General features: G+C 39.6%; 1 protein-coding gene across 1 annotated transcript in view; it reads right to left on the bottom strand.

Moving 5' to 3' along the window:
* LOC108262988 (immunoglobulin superfamily DCC subclass member 3) overlaps nucleotides 1–5,559 on the bottom strand; it is a 14,373-nt gene extending 8,814 nt beyond the window's left edge. The window contains exons 1-6 of the mRNA XM_053681393.1: nucleotides 5,514–5,559; nucleotides 3,620–3,925; nucleotides 2,906–3,050; nucleotides 2,626–2,756; nucleotides 2,349–2,486; nucleotides 1,795–1,953 (exon numbers count right to left, since the gene is read on the bottom strand). Coding sequence (XP_053537368.1) covers nucleotides 1,795–1,953; nucleotides 2,349–2,486; nucleotides 2,626–2,756; nucleotides 2,906–3,050; nucleotides 3,620–3,925; nucleotides 5,514–5,559 — 925 coding nt within the window. The remainder of the gene's footprint in view (nucleotides 1–1,794; nucleotides 1,954–2,348; nucleotides 2,487–2,625; nucleotides 2,757–2,905; nucleotides 3,051–3,619; nucleotides 3,926–5,513) is intronic.
* Nucleotides 5,560–24,079: the final 18,520 nt, after the last annotated feature.

Genomic DNA, 24,079 nt, shown 5'->3' with positions numbered 1-24,079 from the left:
TATATGTGGCACCTGCATCGTTGCATATAGCAGAAATTTAATTAACACTGAAGCTGGATGCTGAGTCACAAATGGTAGAGAGTCAGTTAAACCTAAGGTGATAAGAAAATAAATAAAGAAGTGTTAAATTAACATTACCAGGGAATGTGATATCTAAAGCAGTGATTCTGTGACATTAGAACAATAACAACAACAAAAAAAGCACAGATAAGCAAAATTCTGAACAGGACTACTGCTGGGAGGTGAAGCAGAGGTGGAAAGGCAGGAGTGTTTCTTTTTCTTTGTTCCTCTACCAGCTCAATCAATAAATGAATGAATGCATTATCCAGTCACTGCAAGAGTCTGTGAGGGGGAAAGGCTGGTAGACGGAGTGATTGACTGACTGGTTTATGAGGACAGAAGCAGAAAATCTCTGACACAAATGACAGACATTCAACCTTTAATTGTATGCTTACCACATATGTGCATCTTTACGTAGATATAAGAAACATGCAATCATATCAAATATATAAAACTATAGATTTATATATTAGCTTTCATTTCAAATAAAATCGCAATGTTCTTTACATGTACAATGTTTTGACCTGAATGAATTAAGCACAGAAAGAATTACATATGTACATTTATAAATAATTCTGAAGTCTTGTTAATTTCAGTAGCTTCATAGTAAAGCAGTGGATGTTGTGTTATTGTTTGAATGCAAGCAGCATTGTACTAAGAGCTTACTGCAATATGTACATGATTATATGAACCCCCTCCCACCCTGGTGTGGGAGGCAGGGAGGGTAATACACACTGGAGTGGCTTATAAGGCATTATCAGAGTCCAGCTGGAGTCCCACTCATTTATCACGAAATGCGGGTGTGTGTCTATATGTGTGTGTGTGTGCAGAAGGTCAGGGGTTTTGAAGGAAAGAGTGTGAGCTCAGCCCAGAGGTCGCAGTCAGGCCTGGGCCAAGTTAATCTAGTCTGGCGTACCCAAAAACGCAAACCTACTCTCATACACATCAGTGTGTGTGTGTGTGTGTGTGTGTATGTGTGCGCATGTGTGGACAGAATTAAGATATGGCTGAATGGAAGGGCTTGGGGCTATACACATAAAACCAACCAGATCTGCTCTGCGCCAATTTCATGTCATATGTGACCTCCTCAGGGCAGCTGCACGTTGCTTATGATCAGTATCTGATACTTGACATTAGCCAAAAGTCTGAACGACAGCAGTCCTAGGTCAGCCATATTCCATTTAAAGAGCAAATATTCGGTACATATGCAGTGTACCTCATATACCAGGTAAATATCACAGGTATCAGACCTTGACTGAATATAAGAAATGCTTTCTTACTATCCATATTTATAATTATGTTTCTGTAGAAACAGTAAGAATAATCAGAAAAGATGTTATGTACTGTATGTGAATGAAGATGCTATAGAGGAAAAGTATTATTTGTCTGCTCTACCCTTATTCTATGCAAAGTAGTGAGAGACCCCAAAATGAGTATTTCTGTTATGCTAAAGTTGCAGGTTGCTATTGTGTGTTGGTCAGGGAAAACCCAATGGATGTTGCCATGGCTGAATTCTGTAAAAATAAAAACAGCTAAAACTATCCCCTTTTAGTTGTTACTTATTATTGAATTGTAGTGTGTAAACCAGTTTGATATCAGCTACCTAATGCCTATTATTATCTACTTGAAAAAATGTTTTTCCCCAGTGCACTAGTAGAAAATAACTAGCAGAAAAATATAAGGTAAGTAAATAATGGAGGTATTGGACCAGTCTGAATGGAATTTTTTTCCTACCTTGTACGACCAGTCTACCCAACGCGGTACGTCTCATCCTGCTTCCGGGTCTGTTGGCTGAGCACACGTATACTCCAGAGTGCTGTAGGGAAACGTCGGAGATCATAAGATTACCCGTGCCCAACACCTGGATCCCCTCCACTCCAATAGAACGTCCATCTGCAAGAGACACACATATAGAGAAGAGATCAAATAAGAGTGAAGTAAAAGCAGCAGAAGCTTACCGTAGCAGGTGCATGATTACATAGGACTGTACATACCATTATCATTATACTTAAGTAAAATAAAAATAATGAATACGAGAAAATGTCAAAATTGTTTGCAAGGCAGTTGACTTGTGAAATGTTGTAACAATGTATTCTATCATTCACTGTACAGTATGTTGCTACAGAGCAAAAAGGTCTTTTTCAAGAAGATATCCTCCATAATACTGTATTAGTGGTGCACTGTGCCTCTGTAAGACAGCATTATTTGAAATAGGACACCAGGGATGCATGAAACCAGCTTTAAATCATCTGCCGCAATAGTTATGAGTATTTGTGTATCAATTTTACCCAGCCTGCTCCAGGACACAATCGGTCGGGGGTTGCCTGTGGCAATGCACTCTAAGATGGCAGTCTGGTGGATGTTGATGGTGAGATTTTGAGGACCTGAGAGAATAACTGGCTCCTTATAGGTACGAGGTGCTGCCACTGTGTAGAGAAAGACATAAACACACACACACACACACACACACACACAGAAAAACAGTGAGAGAGACTCAGAAATTGAAATACTAATGAACAGGTGTAAGATGTAAGATGTAAAGGCCAGTTTAGCCGTTGGTCTCACCAGTCACAGTGAGCAAGGCTTCGTGACTATAACGTGTGTTAGCAATGTTTTTGGCTACACAGCGATACACTCCACTGTCTTCATGACGCACACCAGTAACCTGCAGAATTCCATTGGGCAAGAGAGTATACCTGCAGACAGAGAGAGAGAGAACCACAGAACAGTATATTACAGAATTTAACACATGTATACCTGTATTTATCTACACTATAGAAATTCATCAGAGAATGTTGACAACACTGTCCTAACTGTGGATACAGTGTGTGGGGGGGGTTGTAACCTGTCATTATCTGTGCTGAGTATGGTTCTGTTCCTCTCCCACATGATGCTAGCCTCAGGGATTCCATTTATGGCACAGTGGAGGCGTGCCACCCCTCCTTCATCCACTGCCATGGACTCTGGGTGGGTGTGAAACTTGGGAAGAGCTGGCAGAGAGCAGAGATGAAAAGAAATGATTCAAAAGGTGATCCAACCTTCTTTACTCCCCACATTTTACACATTTGGTTGTCTCTGTTTTCCAAATTGACTTTCAATTGAGTCATATGAGAAGTTGAGGGGGTAAGGGCAAGGATTTGAACTCCCTTCTGTACAACCTTCTGATCAGTAGCCCAATGTCTTATCCACTGAGTGACCTCTGCCCTCTCTAGCATCAAGGGGCATGTGATCAATAATGGAGGCCATTTTTAGAAAGAAGATTCTCTTAGTAGCCTCTGGCCTAACGGAAGTCCCAGCTATGAGGAGGGAGCAGATTATCAAGTATGAGTTAAAGGGTCCCTAGGTGCATGTTGTAGAATTAGAATTCTTGGGTGTAAAGTCTTCACCAGTACAGAGCGCAGTTAGCCTTCCAGCACTGAAAGTGTGAAGATCATATTCTCATTCCATTTAACAAATACAAATGAACAGGACCAATACAATTAAGCAATCAGAAGTCAGTCAAGACTTTTGAAATGGATATTAACGGATTAATTTAATGCATAAATACAGGGACACTCACATGCAAACTGCACTCGTGCCTTACGGCTGATCAGCATGCCATAGCGGTTCTGTGCAGCACAGTCATACTCTCCGGCATCCGTCTCATTGCTCTCGCGTCGTTTCTGGAAGTTTCGGATTAGGAGCATGCCATTGCTTAACACGGCCACTCTGGGGCCCACCTGAATAGGTACACCATTCCTCCGCCAGGTAATAGTAATAGGGCCTTCTCCCTCCACCTCACAGTCCAGCATCAAGGGGCGGTCCCTTACAGCAATGACATCATGAGGCTCTTTAATGAAGGCCAGCTCAGAAGCGCTGCCCAAATCTGTAAGAGAAAAGAAGCAAGAGTCGAAGAGTTAGGTGGTATAAAGCCCAGCTTTTTTTCAGCCGTTTGATGTGAAATGTAGCAGGTGCTTACAAATGGTAAAAAGAAGACAGTGTGGCTGAAATCCTGCTTTGATGATGAGATGAAAATGGTGGAGCAGGAAAAGACTGCTTCATTGCGATGATGATGATGATGATGATAAACTGATGAAGCAAAGATAACATCATTAAAGAAATGAATCATTTCAACTGTATTCTAACTAGAACACATAAAAGAGAAATATGAGATCATTTGTTTTTTTAAGAGTCTGACAAACAACAGTCTTGGAAGCTTGACTCTGAGAGGCCCTAGTACTCTCAGTCCCCAGCTTTATAGAGCTGTAAATCCAATAAAGTTCAGTCTGAGAATGCAGGGCAGAGAGAGGAGTGATGGTTCATATTACAGTAATTGATAAGAGAGTATGGTTTAACACCAACACTGACATCACTGCTCGTTTATCTACCAAGACATAATGAGTGAACTATGACACTATTTACCGGGAGTACTGTAAAAACATTAAAGCCCTTGAAATGTAATAGCACCATTTCCAAGATGTTAATAACAGCAGTTGTTGCAGATTTAGTACATAGTACTGATTAGACTGCGTCAATCCATGTCACTAAGCTAATGGAGTCTGTGAGAAATACTTTTTAGCGCTTCTGAAGTGATCCAATGTGTTTGGCCACATATTGATTTATTCTTAGAGAGAGAAGGAGATAGGGAGAGGAATTGGTCCGAGGCTGGGAATGCCACAACGACATCTTCATTCCCTCTACACACTACTGGGTGTTTGCATGAGAAAGTTAGGGACAACAGCGCAGGAGGGGCCGCAGGCTGGCTGAAGAGGGGCTGCTCCAGGCTATTCATCTCAGCTGAACTTGCACTTGACTTTCCCTAGTCTGATTGATGGCTCTGTTAGCACCCCCCATCCCTCTCCATCACCCCAAAACAGCAACACAATGCTGCCAAATGCCACAGAGCCATTCAAGCACCCAAAGCCAGAGCAATGTCAGAAGTGGTGGGGATAAGGGTGGAGGGAAAAGGGAGCAGGGTCACATGATTTGGGGTTTGGGGTAGACCAGTGATACTACTCCATCTTCGCTCCCACCACTTTATAATTACCCTTTCCCCACCCCCAAATCTCATCATCCCCCGCCACACTCTGTGGAACCATCTGCCCTCTCTCCCTGCCCCCAGCACGTTTTCCCCTTTTCACTTGAACTTGGGGGTGACTTTCCCATGCCACCCGATCACTCAAACTTCGCCTCTATCCCTGTGCCGCCAACACGCCCATCCCTTCATTCTCTCTTTTTTTGGGGATGTCTGTGTTGGGTGATTCACTGACGCAGACCCCGACCCTTCTCATACCCTGCACCCAAATACTCCCTCTCCCAGCTGTCCCCAAAAGACACAACAAAACACTCCAGTCGTACTTGAACTTGAATGCACCCAATTGTGAAATGGAGAGTTTGTCACCTTTCAGCACATCTGATGACTCCATGAAGCCGTCATCATAAACTGCTGTCTAGCCTTCTGGCCCTTTCCACACTTATCACCATTCTCTTGCTCCTCAGGACATCATTGTCCTCTTCCATCATTCCCATACAGCTACTTAGTTCATCTGTCTTTCTGTCCTGTCTTGAGTTCATGTATGCTCTCACATACTTTAAAAACTCTAAAGTTTGCTTTACAAGCATATCAAAAGCACTAACTCTAAACTCAGGAGGCTCTTCATAGTCTATAAGTACAGGAGTACAAGTACATCATCATCACCATTATCATCATAATCATCAGTCTGTTCCGCAGGGATCAGCTTTAGGCCCTTTACTTTTCAATATTTATTTATCTCCACTTGGGCACCTGCTGCGATCGCTCGGCCCCCGTTATCACTTTTATGCTGAGGATACCCAAATCTATACACAACTCAAAACCTTGTGAAAACTTTGATGTTTGTTTTCTTTCTGACTGTATTTCTGAGATAAAAACATGGATGAATCTTAATTTTCTGTGCCTGAATAGCGGTAAAACCAAAGTTGCTTATAGGTTCCAGTCATCAAATTCTCAAAGCTGGTTCATTGCCTCTGTGTGTTCATAACTTTGTTTTGGAGACTCAAAGTAAAATGAGGAATCTTGGAGTCCTTTTTGATACCAGTCTCAAGTTTCATTCTTTTGTACAGAGCACTGTTAAAGCATCTCTTTTTTTTTACCTCAAAAATATAGCAAGATTGCACCCTATACTAAATTTCTCTGTAGTGGAAAAGCTGATAAACTCATTCGTCATCTCACAGATGGATTACTTTAACACCCTTGTAGCCAGAGTTTCTAAATCCACACTCAATAAGCTCCAATATGTACAAAACTCTGCCGCCAGGGTTGTGACTAGGACCAGGACATGCAATCATAATACTCCTTTTTTGGAGTCAATGCACTGGCTCCTGGTCAGGTTCCGTGCCGATTTTAAAATTATGATGTTGACATACAAAGCATTACATGGCTTGGCTCCTCATTATTTACTGCACTGTTAATCCCTTACACTCCAGTTCACAGACTGCGCTCCTCACAGTCTAATTTGTTGACTGTTCCACAAACCCCCTTAAAATCTATAGGTGACAGGGCTTTTTCTGTCTATGCTCCTACCCTTTGAACACTCTTTCTCTTGAATTTAGGGAAGCTCAGACCTATGACATTTTTAAAGCTGAACTCAAGACATACTTAAACTAGCATTAGCTTGCTGATGTTTACTATTATTTATTTATTTTTCTACGTACTGCTTATTTTGTGTACAGCGCTTTGAGAATCTGCTTTTAAAGGCGCTCTATACAATAATGTTTATTATTATTATTATTACTTTTGTTGTTGTTGTTATCATCATCATCGTGCTGTCACTACAGATTTGGGGCCATGGCTCCATCATCCTACACACTTTGGTTCTCCTCCAGTCTGTGTTGAGTAGGAAACAATGAAATCTGTGAGAGAAACTTCACTTCATTCTCATTTTTCTTAGCAATGCTACAAATCTACAGATGAGCAAATTAAGAAGAACCAACATAAAGAGTCTTAGTAAGCCAGGAGAAGAGCTTCAATGTACCGTGGCATAGATTCTACAAGTCTATGTAATTGTACATTCAAACCATTCTTCCAAACAATTTTGCCTCAAACACAGTTAGTAATTCATTCTGCTAGCTTTATAAAAGCAGCCACATGTCACTTTTGAGGATCTGAAACCACTACATGACTGACTCATGTTATTGTTGGCATCTTCAAAATGTCAGCTGTGCCAAAACATCCTCACTGTGAGGTTTAATCTGAAGCTTTGCAACACATTCAAATGCTTAAGTGAAAATCTAGACAAATTATCTCCTGCAATTCTAATCTCCACAGAATTACGGATGTGAAACCAACACAAGTCACCAGAACAGTTTCAATGAACCTTGGCATAGAGTCTACATGTCTCTGGAACTGTCCTGGAGGGATGAACACCATTTTCCCAAAAAGATGTCACTTGAGTTTGTGAGAGTGAGAGTGCTCTCTTACAAGTTGGCCCCATAGGTGTTCAGCTGGGTTGAGATTTGGTAAATGTTAAGGTCATAGTATAAGATTTACATCATATACTATGTTTACGTTTTCATACTCAAACCATTCAGTGAGCCTTCATGTCCTATGGATGGAGACATTGTCATCCTGGAAGAAACCTCTTCCACCAGGAAAGAAATGTTTCATTACGGGGTAAAGGTGAGCAGTCAGAATAACGTTGTGTTGATCTGTCCCACTAAGGGGATAAGTGGACCTAAAGCATGCCAGTAAAATACCCTCCACAGCATAACAGCGCCTCCAGGATTTCCTTTTATTTGTTACCCATCTGAATGTTCTCTTTAACAAATGTACAACATCACCTTCTATGTCTCCAAAGAGTACACAAATCAGATGAACTAAAGAGCACAGAACTGAGTCAAAATCTCTTCTATATAATAGAAGTATGAGCTTGTTCTTTTAGTTTCACTTGAATCTGTTTAGCCTTTGCCTCTAACTGAAACAGAAAAAGATCATGTCCATAAGATGCTTGAATTAAAATTGAATCTTAAAAATGAACTTTAAACTTCTGAAAAATTCTCCTTTAGCAGCTTCATGAGACTGTGAGATGTAACTAGCATGGAAGTGAGATTACAGTTTCAATTGATCAAATGTCACTGTAAAACTGTTTTAATCCAAAGGCTTGGACCATTTAATTTAATTTCTATTGTTTTTTTTATTGAATAAAACATCTCCACAGGCTATCCACTAGAATCTGAAGTGGCACATTGGACCCATTTAACTGACATTATATTTTCTGAACTCTTTTTTCTGATCATAATTTGTAGGAGGTTGAGCAGTATGATGGTAACAATAGTTTCTTTGTTAAATTAGAGCCACTTAGTTATGCCTACAGCACCATCTGCATTCTACGCTTCCACAATAGCGAGCCCACATCCACTCGTAAAGCACTATGGGACCTCCTGGCCCTGCGTGTGACTGAGAGAGCAAGTTTGGGGATAAATTCACCTCCCATCTGGGTGTCATTAATAAGCAGAGGACTATGGATCTTCACTTGGACAGAGCACACCCCATCAAACCCCACCTCCATGGGCAGACAGTGACCCTAGGCCCTAAAGGTCATGAGAGAGTGGGTGCAGGGCAAAGAAGAGGGAGCAGCTTGTGTTTAGTAGCTAAAGCCCAGAATGCACCCTATCCTTTTGTTTATTGTTCTAAAAGCTGGCCATGAACTTCACAGTTTATTGTGGTTTTGCCTCTTGCTAAAACCCTCACAAATAGACGGTGGGGGGGTGGGGGGGTGGGGGTGTCAGGCGGGAGTCTGGGCGATACAGATAGGACAAACATGGCTAAATCCCCTTATTGATGGTGTCCCATTTTTTATGTCCGTATCATCGGGGCTAAACAAATGAAATTCTGTCACAAAATCTGAAATTGAAATGTTCTTCTCTGGGAACCACTGTATAGGGCCTCCAGTCAGAATTTCACAGTTTGATTCAAAAAGCTGTTTTTTCCCCAGGGCTATTATTTGTATAAAATGCATCAGACATGCATTGCTAAATAAACTACACATGTAGCAGCAACATATATAACTCAGGGTTTTGACTACCTTATTAGACCAAATACAGACTTAAAACAGCCTATACTTTAAACTCTGTGAATATCTTTAAAAGTTAAAGAGGAAAGGTTGCTATGTATTAAGCAGGCCCGCTGATGTATTATGAGACAACTTCACTTTAGTACAAAAGGCAGGCCAAACGTAACCTAAACAGATTTAAAAGAGTTTGAATTACTGTATATTGTGCCAGATCCTTAAATCTTCTTTTATGGCCCCCGTTGTAAATGTTTTATAGACCACTGCATAGAATGAGCAATACACCCTGCTGCCTCTTTCACACGTAACAGAGCCTCCACAGCCTCTGTGTTTCCATAGCCTCAGTAGTTGGTCACAGTACAAACACAGTGCCATGGTCTCTATAGCTTGGGACAGAGGGACTCTGTCTGTGGAGCTCTAAGTCCAAACACAGCAGGAGAGAAGGAGCCTGCAGCAGGCCTATTGTCACTCTAATGGGAGTTAACTCCTCGCTCTGGCTGGCGGACTCCGTGCCCATTCGCTGCCAGAGCAGGCACACAAACGCACAGCTCTTACCTATTGTTTAAAGAGGGATGCTCATTAAAGTGTGCAGCCCAAATGGAGAATGGGTGTGTATAAGACACAAGACCATTTCCGATTGAGGTTTGGCCTAAATTAACTGTGAGGCATGTACTTACATCCTCCTTACTACCCCCTGGGACTTAATAGGGGGGGTAATTAAATTAACAAACAATTAGAGGGAGTGGGTATAACTCATCAATAGTCTTAGAGTAACTGACTGTCTTTGACTTATCTAAGGATCAACCTGATCTGGTAGACTTGGGATATATCTCATCTGCCATTAGGACTTCTCATGACTGTCTAAACTTTTCAAGTACACAGGTTTTGGTTTCATAAGCTCTGTTTCTCCTGTTTCTCTGCAATTCCTTTTCACTCCCTAGTGATGCATGACACAAAGAAAAAAAACACACACACATACAATCTCCTCGTGATGTTTAACATATATCATTTCAAAACCCTACTCCATCATGCTTAGCCACAGGAATATCAGTCAAAGCAGCCACTTATATTATTTTTAAATGAAAATTCCACAGTGACATCTTTGCTCGCTTTCCTGTTTGCTGCTCTTGAAACAGACAAGAGACTCTTCTCACACAATCAGGGTAAGTGCTTAAAAATGCTAATTAGATACAAAGCAGATAGGGTACAGAACTACATTCTAATGTACCATTTACACAGTTGGACTAAATTTTGCAGACACCCTCTTTAGTGCAGGCAAATGTAACTGTGTGGAACATGAATGTTTCTGGAAAGAACAGCTTCTTTCTGCATCAGGAAAAGTTCTGTGATGATCAAGGAAGACCACAACTATTACTAAGACTGAGTCACAGTTTTCTGACAAAATTTCTGACTAAATGTACTCCATCAGCTGCAATATAGCAACATACGGTGTCTTCTGCTGCAGTTTTCTACATTTTATACCATCTGCTAAAAGACAGAGCAGTTTGTTTTATAATCTCTTTCCCCTGCACTTCTCTGTGATAAAGAACTCAGCATTTGGCCCTAATGCATATTCCCAGCAGCACATTTCCCACAGCATTGAATTAAGTTTGGCTCTAATTGGTAAACATAAGGCAGACCCAGCACATAAGCATATAGCAGCAGAGTGGTTGATCCACAGGGCAGAGAGAATGGATGCTTTGCCCCCCTCCCTCATGTGCATTGCTGGATTGGGCCTGAGCCGCACGCTGTGTGGATCTTTTGGATTAACCCTGTGAACCAGAGGGGAGCCTTGTTGGATTAAAAGTAGCTTGGTCGTGACTCTATAGAGATGTGTGTGTGTGTGTTTGTGTCTTGGTCTCGAGCAGCTGCAGGGATTGCCGCCCCTTTTAATGAGATCTCAATCAGAGCAGCCATCCCCCTCCCCTGAACCTTTCCAAGACTTATGGAGATGAGGGGTGTTGGGGTGTGCCAGGGGTCAGGGCTAAAGGTCAGTGCCACTGTCTGGCCCAGGTCTGTCTGTCTGCTTCGCACTGATGGCCATGAACTTGCTGCTTTAAGCCCCAAATCTGGTGTCGTGCATAAATTCAGCCTCAATCCTAACACCTATGCATCAAGTACAAAAACGACTCATCTTGTGTTTTAGGTGCCTTCTAAAATGATGAGGACTAACATTAAATAATTTTTGAGACCAAGCTAACAGAAACTTCAAGAGACCGTTTAAACATTGATTAATCAAATAATATTCACAATTCTAATAAAATAAGTCAATTTCACTTACAAAAAAAAAGTACCCATAAGCACCTTGAAATCATTCCATTTTGTGACCTAAGCATAAAACAGTTAACTGAAAGTTCCTTGAAGTTTCAGATTCAGTTATGAAGGGTTACATGTATGCAGATGTTTGACCTTTGTTAATTTTTTTTTTTTTTTTGCAATTTGCCTAATGTTTGAGCCTCATCGTTAATCAGCTAACATCAGCTACCCAAATTATCTGTATGCCACTGAGTCATGCATTTAATATACACACACATTAATACCTTCAATTACACACCAAACACACACACACACACACGTTAATACCTTCAAGTACAGGTGTTGCATTACATTTATACCTACAATTACTGTACAGATCAGCTCTCAGAGTACTATCATTTCCAAATCCTGATCTAATGAACACAGCCTTACAGGAACTCAGAGTAAATCGCATCATGATTTCACAGTGCAATCAAGTGTACTGCAGAGTCTGGTGACTCTAAATCTTTGCAATAGCTTATAATGTGTTTATAAAGCTCAATAAGATTTAATATGAGTTTATAGAGCAGCAGAAAGAAAGCTCAATATGACAAGACTAGGCATATATGCAATACAGCGCGAGCTGGCCATAAACAACAGACACCCAAACAAGCAAGCACCGGCGCAATAAAATACACAATAAAATAAACTACTTCACGTAATACATCATAATAGGCTAAATAACAGGATAATTACAGCACCACCGTCCAAAAGAAATACGTGTATACACAGAACATCAAAACCATTCAGGTGTCCTGTTGTTTCTAGTATGATTTAGCTTGATCTAAATCCAAACCGAGTCTAAAAGCAAATGTTAAAGTTTGTAACCCAAATTTCCATCAATTCCATCAATGCCGTTCCTCAAGTGGATCTCAATTCTTTAGAAATACATTTAGCTCAGATACAATAATAATAAAACACACACACACACACACACACACACACACACACACACACACACACACAAATAAACGTAACTTAAGTCTGAACACAAGGTAAAAACATGTTATATAGTGATAGAGAGTAATGAGCATCATGCTTTGAGCTGAGGAACAACTGCAGTGAACTTGAACTTCAGATGTAACATCTTAAATTACAGAAAAAAATACAACGCACGTGACTCACAAACAACAACAACAACAACAACAATAACGAGGAGAAAACATTAAAAAAAAAAAAAAAAAAAAAAAAAAAAGAAACCCAGCAACGAACATCCAGCAATCCTATAAATCTAATATAGCAGTTAGGAACTGACATAGTATATAATATGCACAAGAAGTATCAAGACTAATAAAATAAGACAAATAAAGCATAATGAATAAACACGACATATTTACCTGGTAACGTTGCCAGCACTAGCAGCAGCGACACAATGCTCATGGTCATGGTTTGGTAGCAGTCCGTCCTCAGCATCACTTTATACTCCAGAGGATGAACAGATATTTCATTTGTCCTCAAGTCAGTTATAAAAAAACAAACAAACCAAAAAAAACAAAAAAAAAAAACAAAAAAAACAAGTAGAAGAAGAATACTGTACTTCTGGGAAAAGTCAGCAGAACATGTCTACACTATTATGTTGTTGTGCACAAAGCCGTGTGTGTGTGTGTGTGTACAGAGTGACCGCAGCACTCTGCGTTTGGAGGCGCACTGCACTCACGCGCTGTTTGCCGCTGCTCAGTCCGAGCCAAACAAACGAACTGAGACTCAGGAGCGCGAGGCACAGAAAGCAACCAATCAAACTACAAGGGGCGTGGCTACCACGTGTGTGTTTGTGGCCACGCCCCCTGTGAAGGACCGCGCGCGCTTAATGTAGCTTCATATAGCAGAAGCAGTAAGGATATCGCTTGTCTACCTGTGGTCAAGCACACAGGTCACATAGGTAAAGGAAGAAATTACTTATATAGGGTAAAGTCGGGTGAAAAGCTACACTCTCAGAAATAAAGGTCCCAAACTGTAGACTACTTTTCTTGTTGCTCGGGTGGTACCATCAAAGATACATATTTTGTACCGTCAGAATATAAAGCCCTAAAAGCTAATTAAAGGTACACGACACGCAAGTACAAAAGATGTGCCCTTAATGGTACCACCCCATGTAACAAGAAAAATGACAGTTTTGTACCTTTATTTCTGAACGTGTACCATGCACTTCAATTAATTCTGACATAGTGGTGGGGTACCTATTCATCTCAACCACAATACTTCAAAATCTAATAAATAATGTCAGCTAATGCGACCTAATGCATTCTGTTGATGGAAATTTCACTGAAAAGCTCTATAGCTCCAATAAATAGCCAGAATATTACTGTAGACACTCACCAAAAACATTATAAGGGAAACTATAATGATACTGAGTAGGGTCTCCCTTTGCTTTCCAAAAGATGGAGGACATATTCCTTTGAGATTCTGGTTCATCTTGACATGAATGCATCACACAATTCCTGCAGATTTTTCAGATGCACTTTCATGCTGTGAATCTCCCGTTCTACCACATCCCAAATGAGTTCTATTGGCTTGACATCTGGTAACTGGGAAGGCCACTGAAGAACACTGAACTCATGAAACCAGTTTTAGATGATTTTTTCTTTGTGACATGGTGCATTATCATGCTGGAATTAACCATTAGAAGACGGTAAATTGTGGCCATAAAGGGATGGTCAGCAACAATACTCAAATAGGCTGTGGCATTCAACTGATGATTGATTGGTATTAACAGGCCCAAAGTGTGCCCAGAAAGCATTCCCCACACCATTACACCACCTCCACCAGCCTGGACTATTCTCTGGCCATTCTCCGTTGACCTCTCTCATCAACAAGGCATTTCTGTTTACAGAACTACTGCTCACTGGATTTTTTTTTATTTACTGTATCGTCCTTAGTTTAAAAACACTGTTGTGCGTTGAAAATCCCAAGAAATCAGCAATTATAGAAATACTCAAACCAGCCCGTCTGACGCCAACAATCATGCCACGGTCAAAATCAATGAGATCCCATTTTTTCTCCATTCTGATGGTTGATGTGAACATTACTCAAGCTGCTGGTCCTGTATCTGCATGATTTTATGCATTGCACTGCTGCGACCTGATTGGCTGATTAGAAAACTGCATGAATGAGTAGGTGTACAGATATTCCTAGTAAAGTGCTCAGTGAGTTTATATTTAAATAATGAGGTGCTGAGGCAATCACTGAAATTACAGGTAAAGGGGTCCCTGGCTTCAAAAATTGATGTTGGATAAGGGGGTCCCTGGCTGCAAAAAGTGATTATAGTGACTTGCATTATAAATATCAAAAGCAGACTAACTTTGATTTGGTTTTTAAGGGAAAATTTATGTGTGCATGATAATAGATCCTGTTTTACTGCACTTCATTTTACTCAATTATAAAATTCAAGAAGTTAATTATTAATGATTTCTCGGACAAAACTAGATGAATACAGTAGAGTCATTCATGTCATTCTTCTCTTCAAAATTGTAAATAACCATGTACAGACACTCAAAAATGATGGTTACAATTGTGGTATTCTTGTGTTGTTTTACTTTACACTGGTTTTTAATTATTTATTTGTTTGTTTGTTTGTTTATTTAAATCACTTTTAGTCAAATCATATGCCAGACTGACACACTGGCATAAAATAATATAATAAAAGTGCTAATATGAGGTATGGTTTTATATGAGACATATCAGCTTGAATTATTTTTCCAATAATCTAAATAAGCAGTACCTTAAATTGCCTTTTTCGGTTTGTATTAAACAACAATAGTTGAGGAGACATATTAAAACCTTTAATATCAGTTATAATAATATAATATCAGGTGTGTTTTTTTAAAAAAATATCAGTTTGTTCTGGTGCACAACAAAATACCAATTTGAGCTGTTACTGGGAACTCAACCCACATAGAAAAGTGCAGGATTTTTTGCTGTTTGTGAAAAAATGATGGTGGTCTCAGCCCCAGCATAAACTACAGGAGTCTGAGTTCTGTTACAATTTCCACTACTCATTACTTTCAGTGCCTGCTGTGCAAAAACATATTGGTTAAGCTGGATACATGCATTTTAAATTCATGAGGTCTTTTAAATGCTTCCACGGTACTTCAGGCCCCTTTTATCCATTTGAGTCCATGACTCAAAATGGCACTGGTGCTGTACTAGTTGTTAAAATAAAGTCTCAGTGAGAGAAATTATGATGTAAGCATTTGGGATCTCCTTGCTGTTAAAGTGGCAATAGAAGCATGGAGACAATTGCTTGAGAGCATGCACTAGCCATTTCTCAGAATCACAATCAATAATCAGTAACAAGGACTGGGAATATGAGAAGACTATAGTGCATTTAAATCCCAGTTAAGCTCACTGGGCTTTGTTTTACTTGTTTCAGTTTCACCTACAGACCTGGGCCCTTATTTATCAACATTGCATAGAAAAGGTTTTAAATAGTTTTTTGCGCCTATTCACACCGGGACGTTTTTCCACAGCGTTTTTTTTTTGTGTGTGTTCACACCCAGGAGATAATGTACATTCACTCCCTGACAGTAGATGGCGCTTATTGAAAAGCAGAAATACCTGGTACAAAAGGTGGCGCTGCACAACTTAATCGCCGAGAAGAGGAACAAGAAGAAGAGAGTCAGTATTGACTTCTTTAAGCAGTTCACACACTTTTTGTGAACTTGCTAAAGCATGTATGCACTTTTGTGAAATGTAAGGTCTTCGGTGATTTGGTCACTGCAACAAATACTTCTTTAAAGCTAAATCCTTCAAGTTCTCATTTTAAACAGTATACTATTTTTATATAAGTAATGATTTGAATTAATTCAATGTCACAGCAATAGCATTCACATACTTATGGGAAGTCCCAGATTATGTTATTTTAAATCTAATTGTTTTTGGGAGGGGGTGGAGGGGTATAAGGCAACTATTGTTGTGCCTAAAAATGTTTATGTTCCTGCAAATTGATGAAGTGTTGAATATGAATATATTCAACACTTATATAGTCTTTTTTGTGGTCAATATGATAATACAACGACATAATAATGCGGCACTTAACTATTTGAATAAAAGGTCAAGAATACTTATATGCATATATATTCCAGGTGCAAAATAAATACCATGGCCTATCAATCAGCAGATTATCATTTGCAGGACAAGAGAAAGAAACACAATGATATTTAGTGTAGAAAACACTGAAAGAGTTAAATGGATCATTTACAATATATTCTTGCAATTCAGTGTTGTCAAAAAATAGCCACAACGTAATAAATACACTTATATAGTATTTAGTGTGTAATTGTGAATCTGGTGCTTTCAAAGGACACCTTTATGTGTGTAGGCAGAAAGATTTATTAGCAGTGAGTATTTTATTTCGGGTATGTCACTTATGCACTCTCACTAAAATGGTGGGTGCTTGCATCTTCTTCTGCTTTTTTTTCTTCGTTGGTAAGACAGTTTTGTACTTGATCGCTATCATGTCATACTTTTATGTAACTTCAGCAGCTCCGGGCACGTGAACAATAGCAGAAATCTCACTGGTCGGCCAGTTTTTGACTCGGCGTGAAAAAAAACAAACAAACAAAAAATGAACCCCTCGACGTTAAAAAATGTGATGCTTTGAAGCCATGCATTTTATGCGTGGGTTTGAACACTCTCACTGACAGCCATTGGGGCGTTAAATGGACCGTTTTTCACGCTGCTTAAATCGTCCCGGTGTAAACAGGGCTTTACTCATATGATTTAGAAATTTTGTGTGCACAATAATATTGGAAATCATCAAATTTTTCATATCCACAAAGTGTGTGCATGTCACTGCTCATTTAAATACAGACACCCACTCAGAAACAAATTTTCTTACCATAAACCTTTCTCAAAATGTTTTGAGAGACAATGAAAAATATATAGTGGATCTACTGTGTCCAAACCTTTGACTTGTACTGTGCTATAGAGACCTTCCTACAATTGTTCTCAACCCATTAGCCAGGATTCCATATCACACTGAACTGGATAACTGATCTGCCTGCTTACCACAGCCATAACACTGTCCTAATTATCATTAACCAATTCTGCACAGCTTACCTGCTATTGCCTCTACAAGTTTTTCATACTTGGAGGGCTCTTGTTTAGTTATCACCCAGAGTCAGGTGGAAAACCAGAAGGTTCCTCCATATCTACTGCAGCAACATCCAGCATGAGCAGTGGTATGAACAGATACAAATACACATAGAACTGATCCATATCCACTGCGTTTTAGGCAACCAGCATGGTTTAGACAACCACCACCATTTCCTGTGGTAAGTTATTCTTACTTTGTACCCTAAAGTAGACAATTAGATGCATAGATAGAAAAGAAAAATCTTTACATTTTCAAATAAATGTGTGTGCCCATCTCTCTCTAGTGCAACATAAAGTCTAATCATAAATCAATGTACAGTGAGGGAAAAAAGTATTTGATCCCCTGCTGATTTTGTACGTTTGCCCACTGACAAAGAAATGATCAGTCTATAATTTTAATGGTAGATTTATTTAAACATTGAGAGACAGAATAACAACAAGAAAATCCAGAAAAACGCATGTCAAAAATGTTATAAATTGATTTGCATTGTAATGAGGGAAATATGTATTTGACCCCTCTGCAAAACATGACTTAGTACTTGGTTTAAAAACCCTTGTTGGCAATCACAGAGGTCAGACGTTTCTTGTAGTTGGCCACCAGGTTTGCACACATCTCAGGAGGGATTTTGTCCCACTCCTCTTTGCAGATCTTCTCCAAGTCATTAAGGTTTCGAGGCTTACGTTTGGCAACTCAAACCTTCAGCTCCCTCCACAGATTTTTCTATGGGATTAAGGTCTGGAGACTGGCTAGGCCACTCCAGGACCTTAATGTGCTTCTTCTTGAGCCACTCCTTTGTTGCCGTGTGTTTTGGGTCATTGTCATGCTGGAATACCCATCCACGACCCATTTTCAATGCCCTGGCTGAGGGAAGGAGGTTCTCACCCAAGATTTGATGGTACATGGCCCCGACCCTCGTCCCTTTGATGCGGTGAAGTTGTCCTGTCCCCTCAGCAGAAAAACACCCCCAAAGCATAATGTTTCCACCTCCATGTTTGACGGTGGGGATGGTGTTCTTGGGGTCATAGGCAGCATTCCTCCTCCTCCAAACACGGCGAGTTGAGTTGATGCCAAAGAGCTCCATTTTGGTCTCATCTGACCACAACACTTTCACCCAGTTGTCCTCTGAATCATTCAGATGTTCATTGGCAAACTTCAGACGGGCATGTATATGTGCTTTCTTGAGCAGGGGGACCTTGCGCGCGCTGCAGGATTTCAGTCCTTCACGGCGTAGTGTGTTACCAATCGTTTTCTTGGTGACTATGGTCCCAGCTGCCTTGAGATCATTGACAAGATCCTCCCGTGTAGTTCTGGGCTGATTCCTCACTGTTCTCATGATCATTGCAACTCCACGAGGTGAGATCTTGCATGGAGCCCCAGGCCGAGGGAGATTGACAGTTCTTTTGTGTTTCTTCCATTTGCGAATAATCGCACCAACTGTTGTCACCTTCTCACCAAGCTGCTTGGCAATGGTCTTGTAGCCCATTCCAGACTTGTGTAGGTCTACAATCTTGTCCCTGACATCCTTGGAGAGCTCTTTGGTCTTGGCCATGGTGGAGAGTTTGGAATCTGATTGATTGATTGCTTCTGTGGACAGGTGTCTTTTATACAGGTAACAAACTGAGATTAGGAGCACTCCCTTTAAGAGTGTGCTCCTAATCTCAGCTCGTTACCTGTATAAAAGACACCTGGGAGACAGAAATCTTTCTGATTGAGAGGGGGTCAAATACATATTTCCCTCATTAAAATTCAAATCAATTTATAACATTTTTGACATGCGTTTTTCTGGATGTTCTTGTTGTTATTCTGTCTCAAACTGTTCAAATAAATCTACAATTAAAATTATAGACTGATCATTTCTTTGTCAGTGGGCAAACGTACAAAATCACCAGGGGATCAAATACTTTTTTCCCTCACTGTACTAATTCTGCCAAATAAATATCTAAAAAAAATTTCAGGTCTTTTGTAAGATAAAAGATAATGCACTCAACAACATACGGTACTTGTCAAAGTCTAGGCAAGGCCTTCGATTAGTAAAGCCAAATTGGCTCTCCAGGTTGAGTCATAAGCTGAGAAAACCACCTCAAAGCTTGTGTTGTTGGAACACTGTGTTCTGCACAGCATGACAGCAAAGCCAATTAACAGGCATTAACATATGCAGTGGGGTGTCCAATGCACACACAATACAAAGGCCTTTAAAGCAAAACAAGGGGCCGACAGTGTGTGTGTTTTTTTTCCATTGGGGGTTCTTTGGTTCTTCCTAAAAGACATGCAAAAGAGATCTAATTAGGATTAGGTCTGAGTGACATAGACCCATACTCTACACTGCACCCGATAACAACATGCAACATGTAGAGGAACAGAGGCAAAATTCTCCTTTCCTCCATTGATCTCTATAGAAGAGTGAAAGATCCACCTGCTTCAGAAAATACAGCATCATTTACCCAAAGGTCTGTGAAAATATCTCCATCTGAACCTGCCAATGGAAACACAGTTCAATTTAATCATCACTAGCTAGTAAAACGTCAAAAGAGAAGTTTTCAAAGTCTGAAACGTTGTTTTTCTTAGTCAGACTCACCTTGAGACATTCATAAATAACCCTAACATGATCAAATTTGGGCCATTCCTACTATATACTGTAGTTAAACTTAAATGTTTCCCTTTTGTGTGTATCTCAATCACAAGTAAGGTTCTACCATCTTTATAGTCAAGTTACCCCAAAAATGGGAGAAAGGGAGAAAACCTAATAATGCCACTTATTTAAAGATTTCATTTCAATTCCACTGAAAGATTCTCCACATACCTCTATTTTAACTCAACCTGGAAAAACAACATTAGTGACAAATCTTTAAAGAGTTACACATTTATTATGGCAAATGAGTTATCACATGGTTGTTATATTAAATTGTTTTCTGGTGGGTTTTTACTTCAAGCTGCTAAGAGACTTCAAGCTGCTTTTCAGATGATATTCAAAAATTAGCCCAAACTATCAAACTGATGCTAAATGTTAACAGAATAAAATATATGTTGCCATCAAATGGCATGAAATCTGACTACGATCCATGTTTGTACATTAGTGCATCGTTACTAATATCTTTCCATTTGGTTTGATTGTAAACGATTTTAAATTGTACATGAGAAATGTAGTTCTAATTCAAGAGTGAAACGTGGCTCTAAATACAGAAATAAAGCTTTCTCTTTTCAAATATCCAGTTGTATAGTCTCACAGTTGCATAACTGTGGAAATGTACAGTAATTTACATACTGATTTTGCTGTACCTAAACTATTTGTTCACTCATTCATCTTCAGCAACCACCCATTCAGGGTTGCAGTGAATCCAGAGGGCACAAGGGTGGGTGCAAATACACCCAGAATAAGATGCCAGTCTATCAGGACACCATGATCACACACATTCATATGGGGTGATTTAGTATAGCTACTTACACGTTTTTGGGAGGTGGGAGGAAACTGGACCACCCGGAGAAAACCCATGCAGACATGGGGTGAACATGCACAGAATCTCTACATAGTTGGAACTGGGCACTCTGGAGCTGTGAAACTGAAAAGCTACCTGCAGTGCTATTTAGCATCTAAGTTGATAAATAATGATCAATAAGCTACTTGTGTTTTATATAGAAACATGGGATAGCCTTGTTTCAGTGTGAGCAGGTATCTTGAATGGGATCTGTTTGTATATTAAGGCATTTTTCATAACCTGCCTATCATCTTTCTGTTATAATTCTTGCTCAATGGTGTTAATGCATCTCAGAGTCCTTGTACTTGGGAATGATGGCATCATAACTGCATGTCATAAACTTCAGAGCAACTTAAAACCTAAATCTCTTTTTACACTAGTTTAAAATTTTTTTTACTGCTAACTATGTAAGTTGTGGGGAAGGGTGGCTTAATGGTTAGCACGTTTGCCTTGGACCTCCAGGGTTGGAGGTTTGAATCCTGCTTCTGCCCTGTGTGGGTGGAGTTTGCATGTTCTCCATGTGCTTCAGGGGTTTCCTCCCTCAGTCACGACTGTGACTGTGTGACCTACCTGCGATGAGTTAGTAAACTGTCCAGGGTGTGTCTCAGGTTCCCTGGGACAAGCTCCAGGCTCCCTGAGTAGGATAGGCAGTATGTAAAATGGATGGATGGAACTATGAAAGTTTTACAAGTTTACTCAAAAAACTTGTAATGTTTAAAATCTTTGCTTCCACCTCATGTTTATATTTTGGTCTTGATTTTTTTTCTGTAATTCAATACTAGTAAATAAAGGCTTGCCTTCAGTTTATAAGATATAGAGGAAATTACTACCTAAATACTTTTCAGCAGATTTATTCTGCAACAATAAGAATATAGTCATTCTTATCATTACGATGCGGCCAGACTGTTGAGCGTTCAGCATGCTGTGTGTGACGGGACGGTCTATTGGTTTTCTATGGTTAAACTGTGGGGGCAGTAGTAGTGCTGTACTACCTGCTGTGAACTGCTCATAGTCAGCCAGGCAGCCCAGCTTTATCCTATTAGTCATAGAAAGCCCTGTGGTGATGATCACAGGGACTTAATCTGCTCCTGATGGAAGTTTACACCCACCTTAAATACTGCTTACACACACATACATACATAAATGATTCATTCACCGCTCTAGTGCGCACACATCTGACAGTCCACACACGCCTACTTACACAAACTCTTAGCTCTATTGTGTCTGTGTGAATGGTCCAGGCAGGGGACAGGAGGATGGGACCTGCAGGCTCTAAAGTGGAAGAGTGAATGAGACGTTTCTGTGTTTCTTTTTAATCTGAAATCCTGTTTTCTTTACAGCTGCTAGGGAACGTGCAAACTTGTGTGTAGTGTTTGCAGTTAGGGGTGTGACTGTCAGGGAATAGTGGAAACGACTACCTCTAGGTGGAGGGCGCCTTAAGGGGGGCTTCACTAAAAAGCATATTCAAAAGATGGAAAGGGGCCCACAGACTGCATTTGCACAAGGCTTGGAAATCTGTGGAACATTCCTGTTTATAATACAATTCAGAAATCTGAATACACTGAATATACTAGCGCTTTCCAGTATATATATGTGTTGGACAGTATTTACAATCAAACAACATGCACAATCAGACATTATATGTACTGTACATGCTACACGATAAAAAAAAAAAAAAACAAAAACCAGTAAATATTATTTATTACTTGCACCAGTTATTTAGGCTATTTAACTAGCTTTTCTTATTTATTTTTTGCTTGAAAAAGAAAAAAAGACAGAGCAACCTCCAAGTCAGATATCTCCTAAATGATCATTTAAAACAGATTCCGATTCGCTTAATCAGCATATGCAAAATAACACACACTTCTTTACTGAGTAAGAGGAGTGTTATTATTTAATAATAGCAGTACTGATAACATACAGAATTCTCAAAGTGGAGTCTGAGAATTTAACTAGGAGGTCATACCAGAGTTATAATTGTTTAAAGTTCTTACTTTGTTTTAATCCATTATTGACTTGTGACCTCATTTGAGTGCAATATGAACTCTCATTAAGTATAAATGTCAAAACAACTACAATTTTAATTACATTGTAATTGTTATTGTGAATGATAATTCTGTTATCATTCTAAAATATTTATAAAACTCTATACTGTAACATAATGTAAACAAATATGATGGTACATTGTCCTAATACTTGGCTACTAGTACTGACTGACTATGTTCGTTGTTTGTCATTAAGAAAAGATTATAAAGTGTTAGGATCATACAGTGGTGCCTGAAAGTTTTGTAAACCCTTTAGAACTTTCTATATTTCTACATAATATGACCTAAAACAACACCAGAGTTTCAAACAAGTTATAAAAGTAGACAAATACATCACAATTAAAGAAATGAGATTAAAATAATGTACTTGGTCATTTATTTATTGAAGAAAATGATCCAATATTGCATATCTGTGAGTGGCAAAAGAATGTGAACCTCTAGGATTAGCAGTTAATTTGAAGCTGAAATTAGAGTGAAGTGATTTCAATTAATGCGATGACAATCAGATGTGAGTGAGCGTCCTGTTTTATTTAAAGAACAGGTATCTATCAAAGTCTGATCCTGTTTGTGTAAAAGTATCATGGCATGAGATTTCTGAGGACCTCAGAAAAAGAAATGTTGATGTTCATCAGGCTGCAAAAGGTTACAAAACCATCTCTAGTTTGGACTCCACCAATCCACAGGCACAAAGACTGTGTACAAATTGAGGAAATTCAAGACCATTGTTACCCTCCCCGGGAGTGATCAACCAACAAAGATCACTCCAAGAGTAAGACATGTAATAGTCCACGAGATCACAAAGGGACCCAGTGTAACTTCTAAGCAACTAAAAGCCTCTCTCACATTAGCTAATGTTAATGTTTGAGTCCACCATCAGGAGAACACTGAACAACAATGGTGTGTATGACAGGGTTTCAAGGAGAAAGCCACTGCTCTCCGAAAAGAATGTTGCTTCCCATCTGCAGTTTGATAAATTACCTGAATTTCTGGTTTAAATGAGAAGTGTTATGTTTGGAGAAAAGAAAACCATGCATTCCAGCATAAGAACATTATCCCATCTGTAAAAAAATGTTGCTGGTAATATTA

Source organism: Ictalurus punctatus, chromosome 1 (genome assembly GCF_001660625.3).
Source record: "Ictalurus punctatus breed USDA103 chromosome 1, Coco_2.0, whole genome shotgun sequence".
Lineage (NCBI taxonomy): Eukaryota > Metazoa > Chordata > Actinopteri > Siluriformes > Ictaluridae > Ictalurus > Ictalurus punctatus.
The sequence above is the reverse complement of the archived record's forward strand: the minus strand, read 5'-3'. Positions and strand labels throughout refer to the sequence as shown.